At 39.8% G+C, this 20,790-nt stretch overlaps 1 protein-coding gene across 2 annotated transcripts; it reads right to left on the reverse strand.

Annotated features, from left to right (window-relative positions):
- Window positions 1-880: 880 nt before the first annotated feature.
- LOC121623218 (leukemia inhibitory factor receptor-like) lies at window positions 881-19,807 on the reverse strand. Of its 2 annotated transcripts, XR_006007814.1 has the most exons (18): window positions 19,513-19,807; window positions 16,359-16,510; window positions 16,119-16,272; window positions 15,727-15,999; window positions 15,496-15,622; window positions 13,944-14,080; window positions 13,687-13,832; window positions 13,438-13,591; window positions 13,284-13,345; window positions 11,082-11,301; window positions 7,368-7,559; window positions 7,170-7,271; window positions 6,903-7,067; window positions 5,959-6,087; window positions 5,709-5,802; window positions 5,528-5,585; window positions 2,263-4,390; window positions 881-2,231 (listed from the first exon to the last, which is right to left on the reverse strand). XR_006007814.1 is itself a non-coding variant. In XM_041960428.1 (17 exons), the coding sequence occupies exons 1-17, from the start codon at window positions 19,580-19,582 to the stop codon at window positions 3,881-3,883; spliced, it is 2,745 nt and encodes a 914-aa protein (XP_041816362.1). In that variant the 5' UTR covers window positions 19,583-19,807; the 3' UTR covers window positions 881-3,880. The 2 variants fall into 2 exon arrangements, 1 of the variants encoding a protein (XP_041816362.1); XM_041960428.1 differs by having other exon boundaries at window positions 881-4,390.
- Between the last annotated feature and the right edge of the window lie 983 nt (window positions 19,808-20,790).

The following is a 20,790-nucleotide window of genomic DNA, read 5'->3' on the forward strand; positions in this document are numbered from 1 at the left end:
CCTGGTGTGGCTCTCATGATGGACATCACATCAGAGTAAATATTTAACCATAATCTATTGACCAGACCAACAGTCTGCAGTCCTAGTAGTGTCACATGGAGGCTGCACAGTTTATTACAGCCATACTATGTTTCTTTTTTTTTCTAACATGCTATTGTTTCACGGGTATAATGTTTATCATGGTCACCATCTTAGTTTAGTGTGTTAGCATGGTAACATTTGCTAACTAATACTAAACGCAAATTAAACTGAGGCAAATTTGCAGGAATTTAGACTCACATAAACCAAAGTGATGGACAAATCAAAAACTTGACCTGATGATGGCACTAGATGAAATGTAAGAGCTTAACTGAGGTATTTGAAATTCATCTTGAAGTGAACATAAAGAAAAACCTGAACCAAAATCAAATTTCCGTATGTTAAATCAGGTGTGGACAGACAGGAAAACTATGTCACAGATGACTAAATCATGCATTTTGGGAAATACATTTATTTTTTGTCTTAGCAAGAGTTATATAAAAAGATAAATGCTGAATCGAACCAAAGAATAAAAACGACAAATAATACTTTTATGGAGAGTAACGTGCCAGAGTACTTCTTTGCTGGTTGCAGTGACTTCCTGATGTCCCTGCCAGTTGCCTGGCAACCTCACAACGTCCAGGCCTGACCAGCGCAGTCTCAGAGTGCGGCGCACAATCTTTCAGACTGTAAACGGATTTTCTGAATGGAAACACAGCACAGGATGTTGGTCTGTTTCACACAGCAGATACTGACTTCACTCGGAGATGTTTGGCTGTTAGGAGAAAGAGTCCACTGATTGTTATGGAAGAAAAATCTCAGTCTCACATCTGAAAGTTATCAGCTGCCATGACATCATCAGAATAAACAGGCATGATGACATTACACTGTGCAAGAGATGGAGAAGAAGAGAAAGGGAGACAGAGTGTCGACAAGAGAAAAGTGGAGACTGAAAGTGTTAAATATTTAAAACCGCTTTAATTGTGAAACATCCAAAATAAGAAGTAATTTTACCCTGCACATGTTACAAATAAGAAACATTTAACAACAAAATTAATTGGGAGGAGCTTTATGATTGTGTGGTGATGACTGAACACAGAGAATCATCACATAAACCTGTTGCACTGGGTGACACATTCCTTTATTACCATGACCACGTCATGCACAAGTTTATTTTAATTCAGTCCCATATGCACCTTCCTGCTGCCCCTATACACTCGCTAGAGCACCAAATGTAGATTAATCTCCCACTGAAAATACTCCCCAACAAATGGACTATTTCCTCCTGAGTAACATTGTGAAAAACTACAGCACCCAGCTGTGTTTCAAATTTAAATGATTGAGGTGCAGCTTTTTACTTTAATTGATAAAACAACTGCTAAAACAGTAAGTGGAATAATGTTGCTACATATTCTTGTGCTCAGTGGAACTTTTATAGTGATCATTGCTGTTTTCTAGTTGTATTTATAAATGCGGTGTATGGTACTGATAAACAGTAACTAGTGGTGGAAGAAGCAGTCAGTGAGATAAAATGGAAATTCACAAGTACAGTACAAGTAAGATTTTTTTTTGTTTTTGTTACCTTAGAATGAGCTCTTTATAGCCGCTGAGGGAGAGGGTCCTTTCCAGTCCACCATGCTGCACTGCCATGTTTCCAAAGTGGTGCCTTTTGTGTTTGTCTCACCCACCACAGGGAAGGGTGAGGTGAGGGATGTTTAGTTGGTTGCAGTCTGGAACCTCGCTGCTAGATGCTACTAACTACTAATACTACACACTGGGCCTTTAAGTACAGTACTTAGCTACTTTCTGCCCCTGACCCCATACTGTGTTTCAGTTCAGTCACAGTCCACACAGAATCATCTCATCAGTAATGTAGTGCTAGCTCCCTCTAGTGTACAATACAGAAATCATCACATATTGGTTAGGATAGCCGACAAAAAAATGACTTAATATGTACCTGTTTTCTGTTTCAGTAACAAAGACAATCAGATGTTTATTGGAGAAGCTCTGCAAATGCTTCAGCAAACTGGAAAACCAGCTGATGATCCAGTGAAGACTCTGAGGAAACTGGCAGGATTTAATGATGCAGAGATTGTACTGATTCAGAGAAAACTGTATCAACCAAGGTATGATTGTTGTGGGATAATGGAATATATGGCAATGACAAAAGTATGTCTTATTGAGAAGCTTGCTTGCAGAAATATTGCAGTGAACTGGCCTTGCCGATGGTCTATGGAGACTGACTCGTTTTTAGAGCCAACCTCAAGTGGCCATTTGAGGAGTTGCAGTTTTTGACAAATCACACTGGCCTCATTTTTAATTTTAGAAATACGTGGGTCATCAGTACAAGGTGCCCCAATGAACACACCTACTCTCAGAAAATTGTGACATGTAAACAATTTTGTGTCCTGAGTGGTAGCCATGGCCCTACCAAGACTGAATGTCTGTACCATTTCATGAAATGGAACTATTCCAAATTTTTTCTGTATCATTTCTCCTAAGATTTTGCCTGACATACTTTGTACTTGCAAACATTACAATCTCTGCTAGAATTTTTTTTAAAAAAGATCCTCTGGATTTGAGCAATGTTTTAGCTTCAGTATCTCAGTTTCACTATTGGTCATTTCCAAGTACCAAAATATTCTGAATGTAAGTCACATATGTCTCATCTGGCCACTGTGACTCACAATTACCAGAAAACATGTCCTGCCTGTAACTCCACATTTATTTCACAATTAATACTAAACTGAGCTGATGCGATTACGCAGTGTCATAGATTTATGATTTTGTTTTATACACCGAATTATTGTATTTGATACTTTGAGTAGAAGATGCATCAGTACCCAAAATTAGGACACAAGGGTTTTCCCATTCTATTTGAGATACATACAGCAGTTCACGAGCTTCAAACACAAAATGTCTTCTTGTAATTAATCTGTTCACACACAGGTATGGATTTTGATGCATTTATGGTGAAACAGTTCCAAAACCCTGATTAAGACTAGATTTTACTTTTAGAGGCACGCACAGGCCAAATAAGAAAGAAGGAAAAGCACTCCACAGGGCAATTTTTCACATTTTTCCCACTGCAAAAGCACTCTAGGGGGCACGCCATTGCATTTTCTAGCACTTTGGGTCACCGTAGCATACACTTTATCAAGTTTCATCTCCAAAAGGGAAATCCCATAGGGCACTTTTCCAGCTTGCATCAAACATGGAGGCTAGGCATCGAGGGTGGGGGCAACTTTAAGTTCTGTTGTCACCACCACACAGCTGGCCAATCATGGAGTGAAGGTGATGTGAATATCAGACTGCTGATTTCAGACAGGTACAGAAATTGATGGACACAGTGCCTTGTAATCCCACATTGCAATTGGTGTGTGTGTGTGTATAGAAATAACAAAAAATTCATTTTCAATTTTTGTTTTCTGACAGAATGTTTGTTTTCACTATTACCAAATATAGATTGGTAATAATAAACTTATTGTTCAGTTTATTGACTGAACAATAAACTGCATAAAGACACTTTGTTATTATATTTGTGTTGTATTTCACCTTAATATATACAGATTATGACATAAAGAAATATGTGAATCAGTTTAAACAATGTTTGAAAATGTTACAAGGACAAAAATAAACCTACATATATGTATTTATATGTATATCCATCGTATTTACTGTTATTGTTATTTGAGGATCAGGAGGTAGAGCAGGTTGTCCACCAAGCAGATGGTCTCCTCCAGGATGCATGTCAAAGTGTCCTTTGCCAACTGAAGCCCAGATTGCTCCTGCTGCTGTGTGCATGTGTGCATGTTGAGTGGTCAGTGTACACTAGAAAAGCCCTGTACAAATGCAGTTTTTTCTATTCACTATATTGGCTGTGCATGCAGCAGCTTTGTGGAGCTGCCTGCGGTAATAAAATGTAAGTGGAGACACAGGACACAGGACTTTCTGGATCCTCTGCTGTCTGGTTTACGGTAAAGGTGTCTGTGTTTCTCTGAGGATGGTATCCATTAGAGCTATTTTCCATATGTGTGCCCTCCTGAAGCTCAGGACAAGAGTTGGAGTGACGATCCCCAGACTGCATTATCAGGTTGTATGATGGGTTAGGAAATACGCCTTTGAATTGAGTAGATGGTGACCCTGACTGAGATGGGTTGGATGTAATGGGTAAAGTGAGGGATGAAGGGATATACTTTTTCAGGGGCTGGTTGTAATAACCCTTCGCAGTTTGTGAAAAAACAAAAAACTTGTTCTCTTGACTGGCATACTCAAGTGCTACTGAGTTACAATGCAGCTCTGAAACATCCACAATATCTGCTTCACTGTGGTGACTCTGATCCAGGAAAAGAGGATGGCAGCTGTTTCCATCCTGGAAAACAGAAAAAAAAAAAAAAAACATTCAAAGAACAGATGGGTGGTAGTTGGGTTTGCATATAATGGTGAAACTAAACAATATTTTCACCAAATATGAAAGCGGTATTGCACCATTGTTGCACTTCCATAATGTAAGTGACTCGAGACATAGCAAGATAAGACCAAGTGCTACAGCTATGTTAGCAACTCTGCACCGTTGTGCTTAGAGCCAAATGCTAATGTCAGCATGCTCACAATGACATTGCCAACATGCTGATGTTTAGTAGGTAATACCATGTTTACCATCTTAGTTGAGTGTGTTAGCATGCTAACATGGGATAATAAGCATGAAAGCCAAAGTAGAGCTGAGTTGATGGGCATTTAATTACATCTAGAGGTATTTGGTCATTAACCATAATATTACATTTAAAATTATAACCTGATGATGGTGAAATAGGGATCCCCAAAGTTATTAGAATTCACTATGAGGGAACAAAACAAGGTAATCCACTTGATAGTTGTTCACTCAAAACCACAAATGTCAACCTCATGGTGGCGCTAGAGGATAAGTCAGGGATCACCAAAGTCTTTAGGATTCATCCTCTGGGGACCATGTTCACCATCTTAGTTTAGTGTGTTGGTCATAAACCTAAGTACTGGACATTTTTATGATGGCACTAGATGAAAAACGAAGGGGTCACAAAAGTTATCCCAATTAAAACTGTGTGGAACAAAAACATCTATACAAAACCTCATGGCAATCCACCCAACAGTTATTGAGATATTTCTGGGCCTAAGTGGTAGGCCAACAGAGTGGACTGTCACCAGTGTATGAAATCAAAGCATCAAAAGCAGGTATATATTGACTTTTAGTTTCTAGTATCAATCAAGCTCCAAAAACGCTGGATCCCACACTTCCCACAATGCCACTCAATGGCATCTGTCATTTGGCCAGATACTAATGGCCATGTCTTTCAAACTACAAAGGCCAGATGAGAAGACCAATCCATGATAATGCTGATGACATTCCTGTAACATCTTCAGGGTTGCTTCCTCAGAGTAGAAAGCTCCCTCTGGAGCCACAGACAATATTTTACAACTGACGAGAAAAATTAGTGGAGTGCCCCTTTAAGACACTATCATGAGAACCTACCGGTGATGGCAACCTCAACACTGGCTTTGGGATTGAAGGATAGACTTTCTGTTTGATCCTGTAGGATGTAAGAGTACATGAAAATAAGCCTCAGACAAAGGTATGGCAACAACAGGCACTCATTCAAATAGTACCATCAGAGTAATGTGTGTGAGAGTCAAATGTGTGTTGACTTGCTTACCATGTCCAGTGTCTGTAGCAAAGGATAGCGATGAGGGAAAGGAGACTAAAAACAGTGACCAGGGATATGAAGACGAGCTTGACCAAGTTATCAGCTGATGAGTTAAGACAAACAGTCCAAATGAAAAACAGAAGGAAATCAAACAAAATAACAAATCTGTGATTTGATTTTTTCGCTGTTGTTTTAGTAAAGAAAACTGAAATGCACAGAAGCAAAAATAGTGGTCTGGAAGGGAAAAGAATCAACATACTCAGTGAATTTAAAGTGGCAGTAAAGAATGTTGTGCCACATTCTCCAACTGCAGTCTGTGCCTTCACTGTGAATGTGTAGGAACTGATATCAAGATTTCTTGCTGTCAGGTTGGTGGCCTCAGGATTAACTAAACCAAGAGAAAGAGATTGGTGTCACCATCCCAACATCCCAACGAACCTTCAAGCTCACAGTTTAACATTAAGAGACAGTGCACTAAGGAAACGCATTACTTTAGGTCCCCCTGCTTAACATTTACGATGTAAGTAGCATCCAGTCATAATAAATAATTCATAACACACTGTAATGTAGTTCTATGCAGCTGTTTATACAGCTGCCTGCACTTACGTTGGCAGGAGGAGTTAAAGTTGTTGACAAGTACATCAATAAACACATCTGCTTACAAATTCATTGTAGTGTAAACCATTTATAACATGTTGATATTTTGTTTAGAAATGCTTAATTGGGGGACATGAAGTTGAGCGTTGCTGAAATAAATTCAGGAAATACATATCAAGGTTTGTGAAAGTATATCCTGACATGCAAATGTGTTATAACATCTGTGAATGTGTATACAAATGAGAATGTATGATTGGTCCTGTATGTAACCCTGGTTCTCTGCATGAAGACTATAAACTACCAATTAAATATTGTGACAGCTATGAAGAGTCCTCCCATTACTGCAGAAACCCAGCATTTGATTCCTGGGTGAGGTACCATAAGTTTGGTTGTGCTGCCCAAGAAAGACAATTCTTTGTCAGCCAGTTACACCTGTTGGAAGGTCTACTTCAAATATGGCCTCCAAATTAGAGGGCAAAATACATCATTTCATTTTTGATTTGTTTATCCATACTAGGAGGTTCAGTAGATGAGAGAGAGAGGGTATATATCCTTTATAGCATCATTTGTGGCCTATCATCAGAAAATAACTGGTCGTCACAATACCTGTGTTGACAATGATGACTTTGTTGTTGTTGTTGTCCAAACAATATAGAACATAGCCTTGGATGAAAGCTGACTGCTCTCTTAGATTTATAGGGTCCCAGGATACCTGAACATCTGAATCCTGCTGTTTCCATTTCAAAGATTTAAAGAGGCCATCTTCTATTCCTGGCAAAGCAAAACATGGGTGAGATACTGTTGGTCATAGTGTTTTATGGACTGACACATTTATTAAGCAAACAGTGTGCCACACCAATGATTCAATCTTACTTTTTTCGCTGATATAACCCTCTCTTCTTTCTAGTAGCACTGGAGCTACTTGGGTGCAAGCATATACAGATAATGTGTACATCACTCCGGCATTTAACCTTTCTGTGATGGAGAAATAGCAAAAGAGATGCATTATTGCGTAAGAAAATGTAATGTTAAATAGGTGCAAATGTTTTGTGGGCAAAGAAGAAGACTTACTTGAACATATTCTGGCACTAGTTTCATTTGGAGGCACTTTCAGCCAATCCACCTTGCATTGCTTTATGGTAGGACACCAGTCCACAATGTAGCCACAGCTGGCTGTAGGACTGGAAGACCAGGACAGGTTGAAGCAACCATTGCTGCCAATGATGCAGGAAGTATTCACTCTTTCTACTCTGCTTGAAGACTCTGTGAAAGTTTGAGTTCACATAATCATATAGCTGCAGGTAATGTGGTCATTATTTGTCACAGAGAAGATCACAATAAAGCATCCTATAATTCCATAAATGCCTGTAGTACTTCTTGTGTATCACTGTGTAAACCATAAAAATGCCATAGCTTTGCTAATCACATTCTCAGTGATGAATGATGATAAAATGTTGGAATTTTGATTTTCAAAGAGAAGTACTCTTTCTCTAGGTGTTTTCATCAATTTTTAATGTTACTGCTCTATATGCTCTATATTTCCACAATTGATGTTAAATCAACAGTTACACATCAACAGATGCTAAATGCTGATGTACTCTCAAGAAAACCACATCTCAAAAACAGCTTGATTTACAGGTAATTCCTTGTTTTGTTTGGACTGTTTTTGATTTTTAGACATGACAAACTGTTAGTTGCTTATAGAACACCAGATTCAATGAGTGTAAGTAGCCCTCCAAGAGCTGTCACTATTGTGTTTTTGCAGTCATCACGATTTTCTTTCCGGCCACTGTAGAGTTGGCTCTCTGAGGTCCTCATGCATAGTATATAATACAGTCAGCGCCTGAGCTTTGCTCCCTGTACCCTGTGTGATATTAGGGGCCGATAATATTACACTCCCTCCACATAGCACTGGGCTCCCACCATCTATAAAAGAGAGGCAGGATGGTGAGCCGACACCATGCATCAGTCGCTCACTCTCTTAGCCACGTCAGGGCTAGGTGGAGCGGGTTTTAATGGTTGGCATCTTGAAAGAGATTAGGGCTTGTAAGTTCAACAAGCGGACCCCTCAGAACAGGTATTGTGGTGCTAGAAAGCATGCAGCTGACTCCCTAAAAACCATTTCACTGAAGAATATGTGAAAACTGATATCTCTCTCCATAGCCTCCGTGGCAGGTTGAAATGACTGCAGTATCTGGTTTAATCATAGATTAAAGGTAGGTTGATGGGAACACAGAGGGATGCAGGCAGAAGACACAAAGTGGGATCTAAGCCTGTGTCCACACACCAGTGCTGAAAAGTGGACCATCTACCTGTACGCACTACAGGTGGCAGTCCTAACCTTCCAACTATTCCAATTTGGAAGCCAGGCCCACAGCCATTGGCCTATTACCAGGGCTAAAGGATTGTGTCCTCAAGCTGTGATGGTGTATCTTTGCACCATGGGAGCTGCCACAGTTTCAGGCCAGAAGCTGTCCAATGGTCAGGAGCCAAGACATGCTTGTGCATTCAGATGTCGAGAGAATGACTACTACATTCTCCTGCTGAATGTGCTAAGAGGTGAAGAATAAGAGGAACTTAGGGAAACGTGCTGAGGCTAACCTTCCTGTCCCACAACATCTGAATGAAGGCAGGACTCAGTCTCCACTCATTGTGGGAGAGACTTCCATTAGACATCAAGTTCCCAGCACGGTTCTATACCCCCGGGATGCACACCGGCATGATGGACAGTGTCTCTGTGTCCACAGCAAGTGCTGCTGGCTATTTTCAGCAGCTGAGAGCATGCAGCCCTGACGATTGATGTGCGCTGCCACTGTCATGTTGTCTGTCCTTACTAGGACATGTGTGTTTTAACACTTTCAGTCGCCTGAGACTCACACATCCCACACCATCCGGAGAGAAACACATCTGTGCACGCCTACATGTGTGACATCGCTGTCCTAAGAGAAAGACATATCGACAGAACACAGGGAGATTTCCAGTATGTAAGGTCTGACAGCAGTGATGGAGGGGTGCAGCTTTGAGAGGGGTGCTTTCCTGCAGTCTAAGAAAAAATCCATGAGGTAAGTAAAGATGAAAGATGAAAAGATGAAAATAAAGACAACTTTTTTAACTCAATAATATACATTTCTGTGTTCACTTAACAACAGAAAAGTTTTAAGTTAGTTCAATTTGTATATCTACACTCTAAGAAATGATTCATGGGGTTAGTAAGTTTTAGTTAGATGATAACTTAATTTAAGAAGTTGGTCAAATTGAAGATGAAAAAACTATCTTAACTAAGTAATATATAGATTTTTAATCAACGTTTCTGCGTTCACTAAAGAGAAAAGTATTAAATTAGTTCAACTTTTATATCTACTGAGAATCGTTTAAAAGCCGAGTGCAAGGCTGAATTTGCTCGTACTTGTTGTGCAGAGGGGGAGAAACAGAGTTTGCATGGAATATAATTGAAGGCTAAGTTTCTTGGTGAGTAACGTTACTATTTTTGCTTGGTTGTATTTGAAAATAACATTGCTAACCACTGTATCAGCGTAAAGTGCAAGAAGTCTCTGTTACACAACACTGAAAGCTTGTCCTCAGCTCTTTCAGCACCTGTGTTGAAGTCGGTAGAGTTTTAGCTAGCTGGTGTTAGTAGGCCCCAGTCTTTTTGATGTTTTGTTTTACAGTGGCAGCTGAATCATGTTGTTGGTGTGGAGCCTCCATAGCGTCAGCTGGAACACTGCAGAGGTTAGAGAACACATGTCCATGTCAGGATTTGGTAGTTCCACTCTTTCTGGCTCTGAGCTGAGCTGGGCGTGACTCAGTCCTGCTTCCTTCATTCAGCTAGATTTCATAGTCTCTCTTCAGGTAAAACGCTGATACTGCAACACTCCCGTCTTCGGAAAGTGAAATATCTGACAGGATAAAGTCCCTAACTCTCCCTGTCAGCTCACTCTTGACGGTTTCAAAGGTAAAGGTGAGAATATGAGTTCTCTCCAAATTTAGGGGTTGCTGGTTTAACCACATAATTGCCAGTGACGGCTGGCTTGACGGCAGTGAGTCTACTGTACACGAGGACCTGAGTCCACTATAGAGTGCACAGTGGCAGAAAAAAAGATCTCAATAACTGTGCATATGGGCATTGATAAACACAATAGCAACAGATCTAAGAGGGTGAAGCCTGTATGAAATAGAACAGTTCTACACTTCATTATGTTGTCCACTATATTGCATTTTTAACACAGTTGTTTTATCCATTAGCATACAGGCAAACACATCTATAAAACAAACAGGATATTTCAATGAATAATTGGCAAATTTCTTCAAAGTGTGAAATTTATATCCCCGGGAGTTAGGTTATAGTATATATAACTTAGTTATAGTTAAATGAATGATCTCATGTCCTTTCCTCTACTACAAACCTTAAAAATACTATTTTGCATTATAACTCAAGCTTTGACTGTGGTGGTAGTTTAAGTGGGGTGATTAGAGGAATCCCTGTATGTATTATGAGAACTGGAAACCAGAGTAAGATACTCCATCCATTCATTCACACCAAAACACACTTCCTGGTTTGCTACCACATTGTGTGGGCCACCGCACATCTTCTGGACTTCAGTCTTTCTAAACAAAGATGAACATGAAAATCATTTTGGCTCTGAAATGTTTTTACGAAAAGGTTATTAAATCTTCATGGCTTAAAAATTGCTTTTTAAAAAGAAATTGGAATTGAGAATAATTGTTTACTTTTTGTTTTGCAGCCCCTCCCTAACTGTAATATGTGCAGCTACGTTGGCTTCATACCTGGACTGCGGCTGGGGATGGTGATGGTTGATGGGGATGAGCTACCATTTATATTCCAAGCTGCAACTGTGGCAATATAATCCACAGTGGTGTCCAGACTGAGCTCAAGTCTGTGCTTGTTGTGAAGTTCGGTCCTGTTTTGTCGTTCTCTCTCTGTGGTCTTCGCCCATGTCACTTCATAGACTTTGATATCACCATGACTCTGGTTGGCCAGTGGCATCTGCAGAGAGGCACCATCAGAACATAAGCTTACTTGGCAAAGTACATGTTTGAAGATCATGCCCTCATCACCACTACTTCCTAACAATGTGCCCTTTGTAAAACTTATAGAAGTCATCACCAATATCTTTATTAATGGCTAATAAATAGTTTTCTTATCATCTACAGATTAGTTTTAAGCCATTGATTACAACATCTTTTAAGTTGTCATGATGTGAAAAATCCCTCTGGTGTCATGACCCGTGCCTTGCACGCCGGTTTTTGTTTAGTGTTCTCTTGTTGATCTTTTGCCTTATTCAGTTTGTAAGTGTTCATTGTAGTGTTTTCTTAGTTCATGTTCGTTTCTCTGTTCAAGTCTGTGTTATCCCTAATGTCTTCATAGTCATGCCATGTTTTATGTAAGAGTTTTTGTATTGTCTTAGTCTCAACCCTTGCCCTGTCTTGTTTGTATATTGGTTAAGTTTCCCATTGTGTCTTGTCTTTGCCTGGTTTTGGTTACTTCCTGTTTTATTTTGAAGGTTCATGCTATGTGTCTTTGTGTTGATTTACTTCCTGTGTTTTCCCTCCCGTGTGATTGTCTGATCGTTTCCACCTGAGCGTCATTAGTGTTCCCCCTTTGTGTATTTAAGTCCGTGTCTTCCCCTTTGTCCAAGTCGGGTCGTTGTCTGAGAAACTATAGTCATAGTCAAAGTCTGTGTTATTGTTATATTTCTAGCCATAGTCCCATAGTGAGTGTTTGTTGTGTGATTTCTTTGTCATGTCCGAGTCTTGTTTCACGTAAGTGTTTCTTTGTTGTGTTATCTTTGTTCACGTCCGTGTCGTGTTTCATGTGTATGTCTCCTTGGTTTGTCTTTGTCCTTTCTTCCAGTCCCTGTAAGTTTGTTTCTTTTCTTTGTTCTTGTCCATGCCGTGTTCTCTGTGAGTTTTCCTTTTCTTATAATTTGCATAGTCAAGCTTTGTCTTGTTTTCGCTAATTATAGCCGAATTTCAGTTCTTTGTTGTCCCTTGGTTTTGTTTTATTTAATAGTAGTGTTGTCTCCCTCCAAGTTCTCAAGAAGTGATTTTGTTTCTGTTGTTTTGTTAAGTTCTCAAGGTCTTTCATAGCTTTTGTGTTTTCCTCCTTTAGGAGCGTTTTTCTGTTCTTTATTTTATTCCCTGATAGTTTGTTCCTAGTCGTGTCTATGTCTTTAGTCCTGCCCCAGTTTATGTAATTGAGTTTCTAGTCTTGTCTTGTTATAGTTCTGCCACAGTTTATGTAATTGAGTTTGTAGTCTCTTGTTATAGTCCGCCACGTTTTGTGTTAGAGTTCTTGTGCTGCCCCTGTCTTATCCATGTCCATTGTGTTTTGAGTTAGCGTGTTTCTATTGCAGTTTTTCCTCGTTGCCTCGTTGTATGTATAGCCCTTGTCCCTAGAGTGTGTTAATTATAGTTCCTATAGTTGTGTCTTTCGTTGTGATTAATAAATTTATTTAATTTTAATCTAGCGCATCCCTTCGTTTATCTGAGTCCTTCCATGTCGTGAGTGGTTTTCCTTGTCTTTGTTCATGTCCATGCCACGCCACGTTTCATGTAAGTGTTATCTAGTCTTGTCTTTGTCTGTGTTACATTGCCATGTCATGTACCTTGTGAATGTTTTCCCATAGTGTGTCGTTATCATAGTCTACGTCCCCCTTGTTTGTCTGCATCTGGGTTCAACCCTTAGTTTGGCTAGTGAGTCATTAATTCAAAGGACAGTTTGGGCTTTTTGAAGTGGGGTTGTATAAGGTGTATTACATAAAGTAAATGGTATAACCCCAGTCGGGAGAAGCAGCTTGAGTACCAGCATGGAAGCTAGGCAAAATGTATTCTTATTATCAGCTCATAACTGATCTATTATGCATTTGCAAATGATTTACTACCTGTAGATAAAGCCATTACTTGCAACTTATAAGGGCTTAATGGAGAGCAGCTTATTAAAAAATGGTTCACACTCATCTGACTTACTTTCCAAATAATTATAGTTTGGTTACCCTTCACCTGCATCCACACATCAAGAGCATCTGGAACTGTGACACAAATCAGTGATCAGAAAATACAAACAGTATCTATTAAATTGCCAATATCAGATTAAAGTTTGTTTGCTTTTTTCAATACTTGCCATCACCCTTTGTGAGGAAGTTGATGCTTGTGCTCCAGTCACTCCATTTCCAGAAATGTTGCGTTGTTCCACATCGTACTGTCACGTTATATGCCCAGTGTGGAATCAAGTCATTCAAAACTACAAAATGAAGGCCAACTCCATTGTTTTCCCTCTGGGAACACAATATGGGTAAGAATGTTACTGTAGATGTTAGTGTGGATCAGAAAATTAATTCAACTTTAAAACCTTATATCTTTGTGAACTCACAATGGTATTTCTTTCCCCATGGCTAACGTTTACTTCGCATGTTATATTGAGATCATTGTACTGTTGCACCGTCCACTCCCACTCCAGGGTGACATTTCTGGCATTCACAGTTGAAGCTGTCATTCCCTTTGGCTCGATCATGTGCACTGAACACAAAACACAAAAAAACGATTACCTGAATTTAATTAATAAAAAGACATATCAATAGCCGGAAGAACATTTTAGCACACAAAATAATTTTTTTTATGAAGATGTACCTCTTTTAGTCAGGTCTGCACAATCTGAGAGCTGCACCTTCCCAAGAGTATTTTGTGCTGTTAATGTCCAGTTTCTCTCACCAGCATCCACTTGTACTTCCATCTTGCATCTCCCCATAGACCCATTTTCACATTTGCTGAAATACAAATGGCAAGAAAATATATCTTTTAGTTTAATGCATACAGTATATGATTCATTTTTCACCTCAAACGTGGCTAGGAGTTTAAATTTGTAAGCAACTGAACCTCTCATCGTTAAACTGAATAACCACTTAATAGGTTTTTATTGTTGAAATAAAAATACCACTGAATTCATGCCACTGATATTTTTTACATTTAAAACAATCTGTCTGAATTTATGTGATCTGAATTCCTTTCCTCTTCTTCTTTATCATTTCTAAACGCTTCCAAGCACTCATTGAACTTCTTTTTCTTGGATCATGTGACTGACAAATATAACTGATAGGACAAAGGGCTTGATTGTTAATCCTTGGTGGTAACCTTAAATTTTTTGTCCTGAATTTTGCTTTAAAATTCACCGTTCTGACATCATTTCAGCAACTTGATTTTTTTACTTGGTTGGAATTTTCACACCAGAAGATTCTACGAAATTTAAATACGGTTTCAGCTGTGCTAGCAGCATGGCTCCAGGGAAGACAATGTTAATCAGTCAGTCCAGCCCATTTTCACCAGAAAAATGGCCGTGTAGATCATCAGTGCAAGTAGATTATTACGATCCATATTTGCATTTATTTTTACCCATCCATCCACCCAAACAAAAACAGGATTTTCACTCACTCTTCACTTTTAATGTCCTGTGTAAACCATAAGCCAATGTTGACTTTTTTAAACTTACGTACTTAAGTTACGTATTGTTCGTGACAGTAATGTTTTTAACCCAAACCATGTTGTTTTTTTAAACTTATCCAAGTTGCTTTGTTGCCTAAATATAGCCAAGTAGTCTTGGTGCATAAACCTAAGGAAACTGTTACCATTTCACAATGTTAACTATGTGATGGCAAATATCTGGTATGACGAAGGTCGAGTTTGTGCTAAACCTAAGCAGATGCCAACCGTTTCACAATGTTAAACACGTGATAACAAGGGTGCAGTACACCTATTGCTGGTACTCAGTCATATATGTTGGTTTGGGAGTCATTAGAAATCGACCTATTTACTATTACACATGAGCATGTGATCGTTGTCAGTGGGAGCATATTAGCACGCTGATGTTAGCATTTATCTCAAAGCATCTCAAAGTACAGCCTGACAGAGCTGCTGGCATGACTGAAGACTCTTTTATTTTATTTGAATATTGAGCACTTTAGAAAAAATATTAACTAATTAAGAAAAAATAATTACAAGTCTGAAACGTTTCAAAAAGCTTAATATGTCAATTTGTTAGGAGTGCAATCCTAAATGTAAGGAGTACTCTTTCAAACATTAGGTAGTGATCACATTAAACAATTATGTGTTCAGTTGCTTATAAGATTGACTGACAGCTTTTTTTTGCTTCCATACTCCAAATACACCTGTTATGGTTTTATTATACCTTCCAAGTAGCTGATAAACTGTTGGACTCTTGAGCGACAGGTGTGTGTCTCTTCCTACTGTCCAGTGACATTCAACTGACTGCAGATTTCGGGTTTCACACTGAAGATCCGTGTCACCAGGGGGGTCTGAGTCATGGCAAGCATAAAAAGGGAACATCCAACAGTTATCGACAAGACGCATTTAAGACTCCAAAATCACAAAATTCCACACAATATTAAGTCATACTCACAGCCAACATACGCACAAGCTCCATTGAGAGATGTGTTTGTTTCACATATTACATTGGTGCAACTGCCTCTTGATGCTCCGTTTAGCTGGACAGTCAGGGTATATGTCTGATTGTTGATCTTGGTAGTGTTCATATAAGAATCATTATACCCCATCAGATACATTCTGTTAAAGATTTTCCCTGCTGGCAGAATGCAGCAGAAGACGACTCTACTTCCAACCTTAAACGCTCTGTCCCATGGAAAAACCTGTGGCCTTTTTGAGTTTTCTATCCCTGCAAAAGCATGATGAGAACACATGATAAGCATTTGAGGGAGTGTCGTGACTGTCAAATGTGTTAGAATGATATCTTGAATGTTTTTGACAATCAAAATATGTCATCTTAATATTCACCAGGAAGAGCCTGAACTTGTTTCCATGGGCTTGTATCGTTTCTGCATCGGGACCTGAGCCTGACTAAATGGTAAACGCACTCTAATGGCAAATGGGACATCCAGTTCCAGGAGTGAGTAGATCCTATCTGGTCAGGTGGCACAGCAACTTCCTCCTATACCATTTTCATAACCAAATTAGAGGTAAGTTTGTTGAGGTTATTGTTATAGAAGTCAGAAGTGTTGGTGTATGAACTCTTACGTAATGTACTTGCTTGTCTGCTGTGGGAACCACCACCTCATAGATCGACACATCGTCTGATGCAGAGCAAAAAGGGTCGTCCTCCCATGTTAACAGGATCATCTGGTCAGAGCTGGTAAGTGTCAGATTCTGAGGCCCATAATGCAAAACACCTGAGGAAAAGGAATCATGACAAATTTTCAAGGACCTTCCTGATCCTGACCAGCAAAGAGACAAACACTGAAGGGGACACAATCAGCTGTACAGACAGCGGTACAGCAGCCATGTGACAGCAAGACAGCACTCCTAATGGCTTTACTGGGACACTGTATGGCCTTATTTCGTGTTTCTGATTGTTAGTCACAACTATAAATATTTTTCTTAAAACATTCTAATATAATTATCTCTCCTATTGTTCTCATGTTCAAATTTTTACTGTACATATGATGGCTGCACCCTTTCTGATCACACTTTATTTAAACCCCCCTTATTCAGCATCTATAAGCAGTAATATAAACAGCTCATAACCCACAACAACAGACTATTATGTATTTGCAAGCAGACAAGAAGACCATTTAAGTGTTTGTTAATGTATTAGCCAACAACAAACACTTGTGAAGCATTGGTAACTAGTTTTATATGAATGTGGAATATCAAGTATTGCGTGTGAATATTCTCATTCATCCAGGTCATTTTAAGCTTTAGGACATTCAATCCTTCACAACTGGACCTCGTCAGTTTGTCTTAGAAGACGTTTCGCCTCTCATCCGAGCAGGCTTCATCAGTTCATGCGCACCAGACTAGATAGGACAGCTCTAGTCCAATGCAATGGTGTTAGGTTTAAGTATTTATCCCCTGAGTGAGGCCAACCCCCAAAACCAAGGATGGTATCACTCTATTGTGAGACAAACGATCCCCCATTAAGGCGGGGTAGGGTGCAACCCTTGGGTGTCAACGACAGTCGTCTGCCTCGTTAGTGTCCCATTCTTGTCATTGGGAGGCTCCTTGAGCCATGTGTGAATGGCTTTGTTGTTTGTTTTCAGAGACTAAATCTTTGAATCTCTTTGGGAGAGATGAAAGGACAGCATTGTATGTGGGAGATAGGTGGTGTCTCCCCCTCTGTTCAGAGATGGTTTTTCAACCTTGACATAGATGGCTTCTCTTACCCCTCTTTCAAACCATCTGTCTTCTCTGTCCAGAATATGTACATTTTTATCCTCAAAGGAGTGTGCTTCCTCCTTGAGATGCAGGTAAACAGCTGAGTCCAGCCCTGAAGAGTTAGCCCTTCTGTGTTGTGCCATGTGTCTGCTCAGTGGCTGTTTGGTTTCCTCAATATACAAGTCTGTGCATTCCTCACTGCACTGTACTGCATACACCAGATTGTTCTTCTGAGTGTGAGGTGTTCGGTCTTTGGGGTGCACCAGCCTTTGTCTGAGAGTGTTCCCAGGTTTGAAATGTACCGGGATGTTGTGTTTGTTGAAGATTGGCCTGAGTTTCTCTGATACACCAGACACATATGGAATGACGATGTTATGCCGACTGTCCCTCTTTTCCTCCTCTGTCACCCTGTTCTTTCTGGAAGCTGCTGAACTTTTCACAAAAGACCAACTGGGATAACCACAGGTTTTGAGGGCCCCCCTCAGGTGTTTGTGTTCCTTGTCTCTGGCCTGTTGGCTGTTTGGAACATTATCAGCTCTGTGTTGTAGAGTTCTGATAACACCTAGTTTGTGTTCCAGTGGGTGATGTGAGTCAAAAAGGAGGTACTGGTCTGTGTGAGTAGGTTTTCTGTAAACCCCAATATGGAGGCGCCTGTTCTCTCCAATGTGGACATCACAGTCCAAAAAAGGCAAACTCATGTCCTTGACATCCTCTCGAGTGAATTTGATGTTCTTGTCCACTGAGTTAATGTGCTCGGTGAAGGCTTGCACTTCTTGGCTTTGGAATTTTTCCCACATGTCATCCACATATCTGTACTAATGACTTGATGTTGCTCCTTTGTTGTTCCCCCGCCCTAATGTGTGATCATTTGCCTCACAATAGAGTGATACCATCCTTGGTTTTGGGGGTTGGCCCCACTCAGAGGGTAAATATTTGAACCTAACACCATTGCATTGGACTAGAGCTGTCCTATCTAGTCTGGTGCGCATGAACTGATGAAGCCTGCTCGGATGAGAGGCGAAACGTCTTCCAAGACAAACTGATGAGGTCCAGTTGCGAACGATTGAATGTCCTAAAGAATATCAAGTATTCATCAAATTTATGTGCCATTTTAATGGCATTGTTTATTGTATTTATTTATGAACTATTCATTTTCTTTACAAACACCTTGTCTTCACTGTGAGGGTTAGGGTTACTCCATCTGCTGATGGATGCCATGAAATGTGGCTGAAAATCAGTCACAGTTTGGGTGCTTAAAGAAGGTCAGTCTACATAATCATGTCAGTCTAAATGGAGTGCAATATTCATTTTTTCTGCATTAATTTGAATGGCTAGGACAATTTATATATTATAGTTATTAACACCAACAAGTTGAGAACAATTTGCAGACCACAAACTTTAACACCAATATACTGCATGTCAAAGCAGCCACAGCAACTACACAGTCAACAACCCAAAACTAATGCATGAGAACTGCAAGGAGACGAAGAGAGAGAGACAGTGCTGGAGATGTGACCGACGACCAATTCATCATAGTTATATGATGTGGGCCAGTGAGCATATAAACCTTTCATAGAGGAGTTGAACAAAGCCTAAACACAGATCTAGCTGTCTGTCTGTCATTGCTGACAGAGACTCCAGTCTGCAGTGTGGTTCACTTCACTGCTAAACCTCAGAACTGCAGGCTTAGGAAAGTTTTTATGTCACACCGACACTTCTGTTCATACTCTCACGCTCCCTCTCTCTCACTGGACCACACAAGCTCTCTCTGTCTCTGCTGGACCCGTGTTGAACCCATTCATATGAGAAAGCTGTCACCCTGCTTCTTACTGTTAGCAAAGACTCTGCAGTGTACGCAACACAAGTTTCATCTCTCTGTCCGTCCATATGCATGCTCCCTCTCTGTTGATTACCCATGCACTCGGCTATTTCTCTGTCTCTCTGGAATAATGTCAACATTCTAATGCTATTACTACAGTATTGTATCAGATGTGAAGTGAAAGGATGACATACTCACCATTTTCTTGGCCATGTCCATCTTGTGTGCTCTTGCAGAACAGTGAGACCAGTAATAACCATGTGATCATGATATTCCTCCGTACAATGACTGTTTGTGGTCAGCTCTAATTCCTTTAAGGGAAACTTGTTGGCAAGTCTTCTTTGGCACTTTTATCATGGAAAAGAAAACATCCGCAAACATCAGCAATAAATATTTATCAAGTGTCAAAATAATATAGACTTCAATGATGAGCATATTCCCAAAGCATTTTTATAAGGATGAATACTTCCATGAGAAGGTCCGACTGGTTGCTACAAATCTTACCTGGGAATGAATTTAATCGGAAGGCTAAAAAGGCTTTGAATCAAACAGAAAAAAGTCACAGTGTCAAGTTACCTAGCAACGCCCCCTTCAAAAGCAGCCAGTGATGCACTCTTGGAAAACCCATTTGCTGTTTGAGCTCATAACGATTGTGAAAGTGCAAGTGCAGGAAACGGAGAGGCTGCTTTCTGGTAATCGTGAGTCACAGTGGCCAGATCAGGCATGCCTAACTCACACTCAACTTGTTTTGATGCTTGGAAATGATGTTACAAAACTACATTTCAGTATTTCAGTGTGGTGGGCCTGCATGAAGACAGTCCAAAATTCTCTTTGTTTATTCTGATATTTTCACATGGGCCACAGTGCCAGCTGGACTACAGAGGGAAATTAGGAATCTTTACCACTCCTTGAAAATATTCTTAAAACCCCTTCCCATTCCTGTAAAATTACCCAGAAACACCTGAAAGGCATACCCAAAGTAAATTGAAAGGTGTTCTTGAACCATGCATTTTGAAAGGTAACACTCTGAAATGCTACTGGCATTGAGTAATAGAAGTTTGAACACACTGAAGTAGAAGGTTTTTTTCTGTAAGTGACTGCAGATGACTATAGCCTTATTAGCTGGAAAACACAACAGGCCACAGCATGACTCGTTACCATAGTCCAACTTCAGTAGAAATGGGTAACCATGGGATACCACAGAGAATGAATATTTTACATGTTTTTCTAATGATATGTCTAATACCATTAGTATGTCTGAGCATTCTCCAAAGGAAGGCCATTTATTGTGTTTATCCGCTCAAATATCTATATTTATATTCAGGAAATCTGAATGTGGTCAACTATATTCATATTATATTTGGCTATATCTTTATATTGAGGCGATTTACTGTGTGTAATATCCCTATTTGCACTGAATTTGGCTCTTAATTACCTATTGAAGTAGCATGTTCTTGTTCTCAGAATTTAACCCCC

Source organism: Chelmon rostratus, chromosome 19, assembly GCF_017976325.1.
Source record: "Chelmon rostratus isolate fCheRos1 chromosome 19, fCheRos1.pri, whole genome shotgun sequence".
Classification (NCBI taxonomy): domain Eukaryota; kingdom Metazoa; phylum Chordata; class Actinopteri; order Chaetodontiformes; family Chaetodontidae; genus Chelmon; species Chelmon rostratus.

Bases quoted from the DNA above. Each gene is read 5' to 3' on its own strand.
- LOC121623218 (XM_041960428.1), bottom strand. From the start codon at position 19,582: ATGATCACATGGTTATTACTGGTCTCACTGTTCTGCAAGAGCACACAA. The intron at 16,000-16,118 runs GTGAATATTAAG...ATGCTTTTGCAG, and splicing joins ACAAGTTCAGGCTCTTCCTG to GGATAGAAAACTCAAAAAGG. The intron at 15,623-15,726 runs GTGAGTATGACT...GCCATGACTCAG, and splicing joins AGCTTGTGCGTATGTTGGCT to ACCCCCCTGGTGACACGGAT.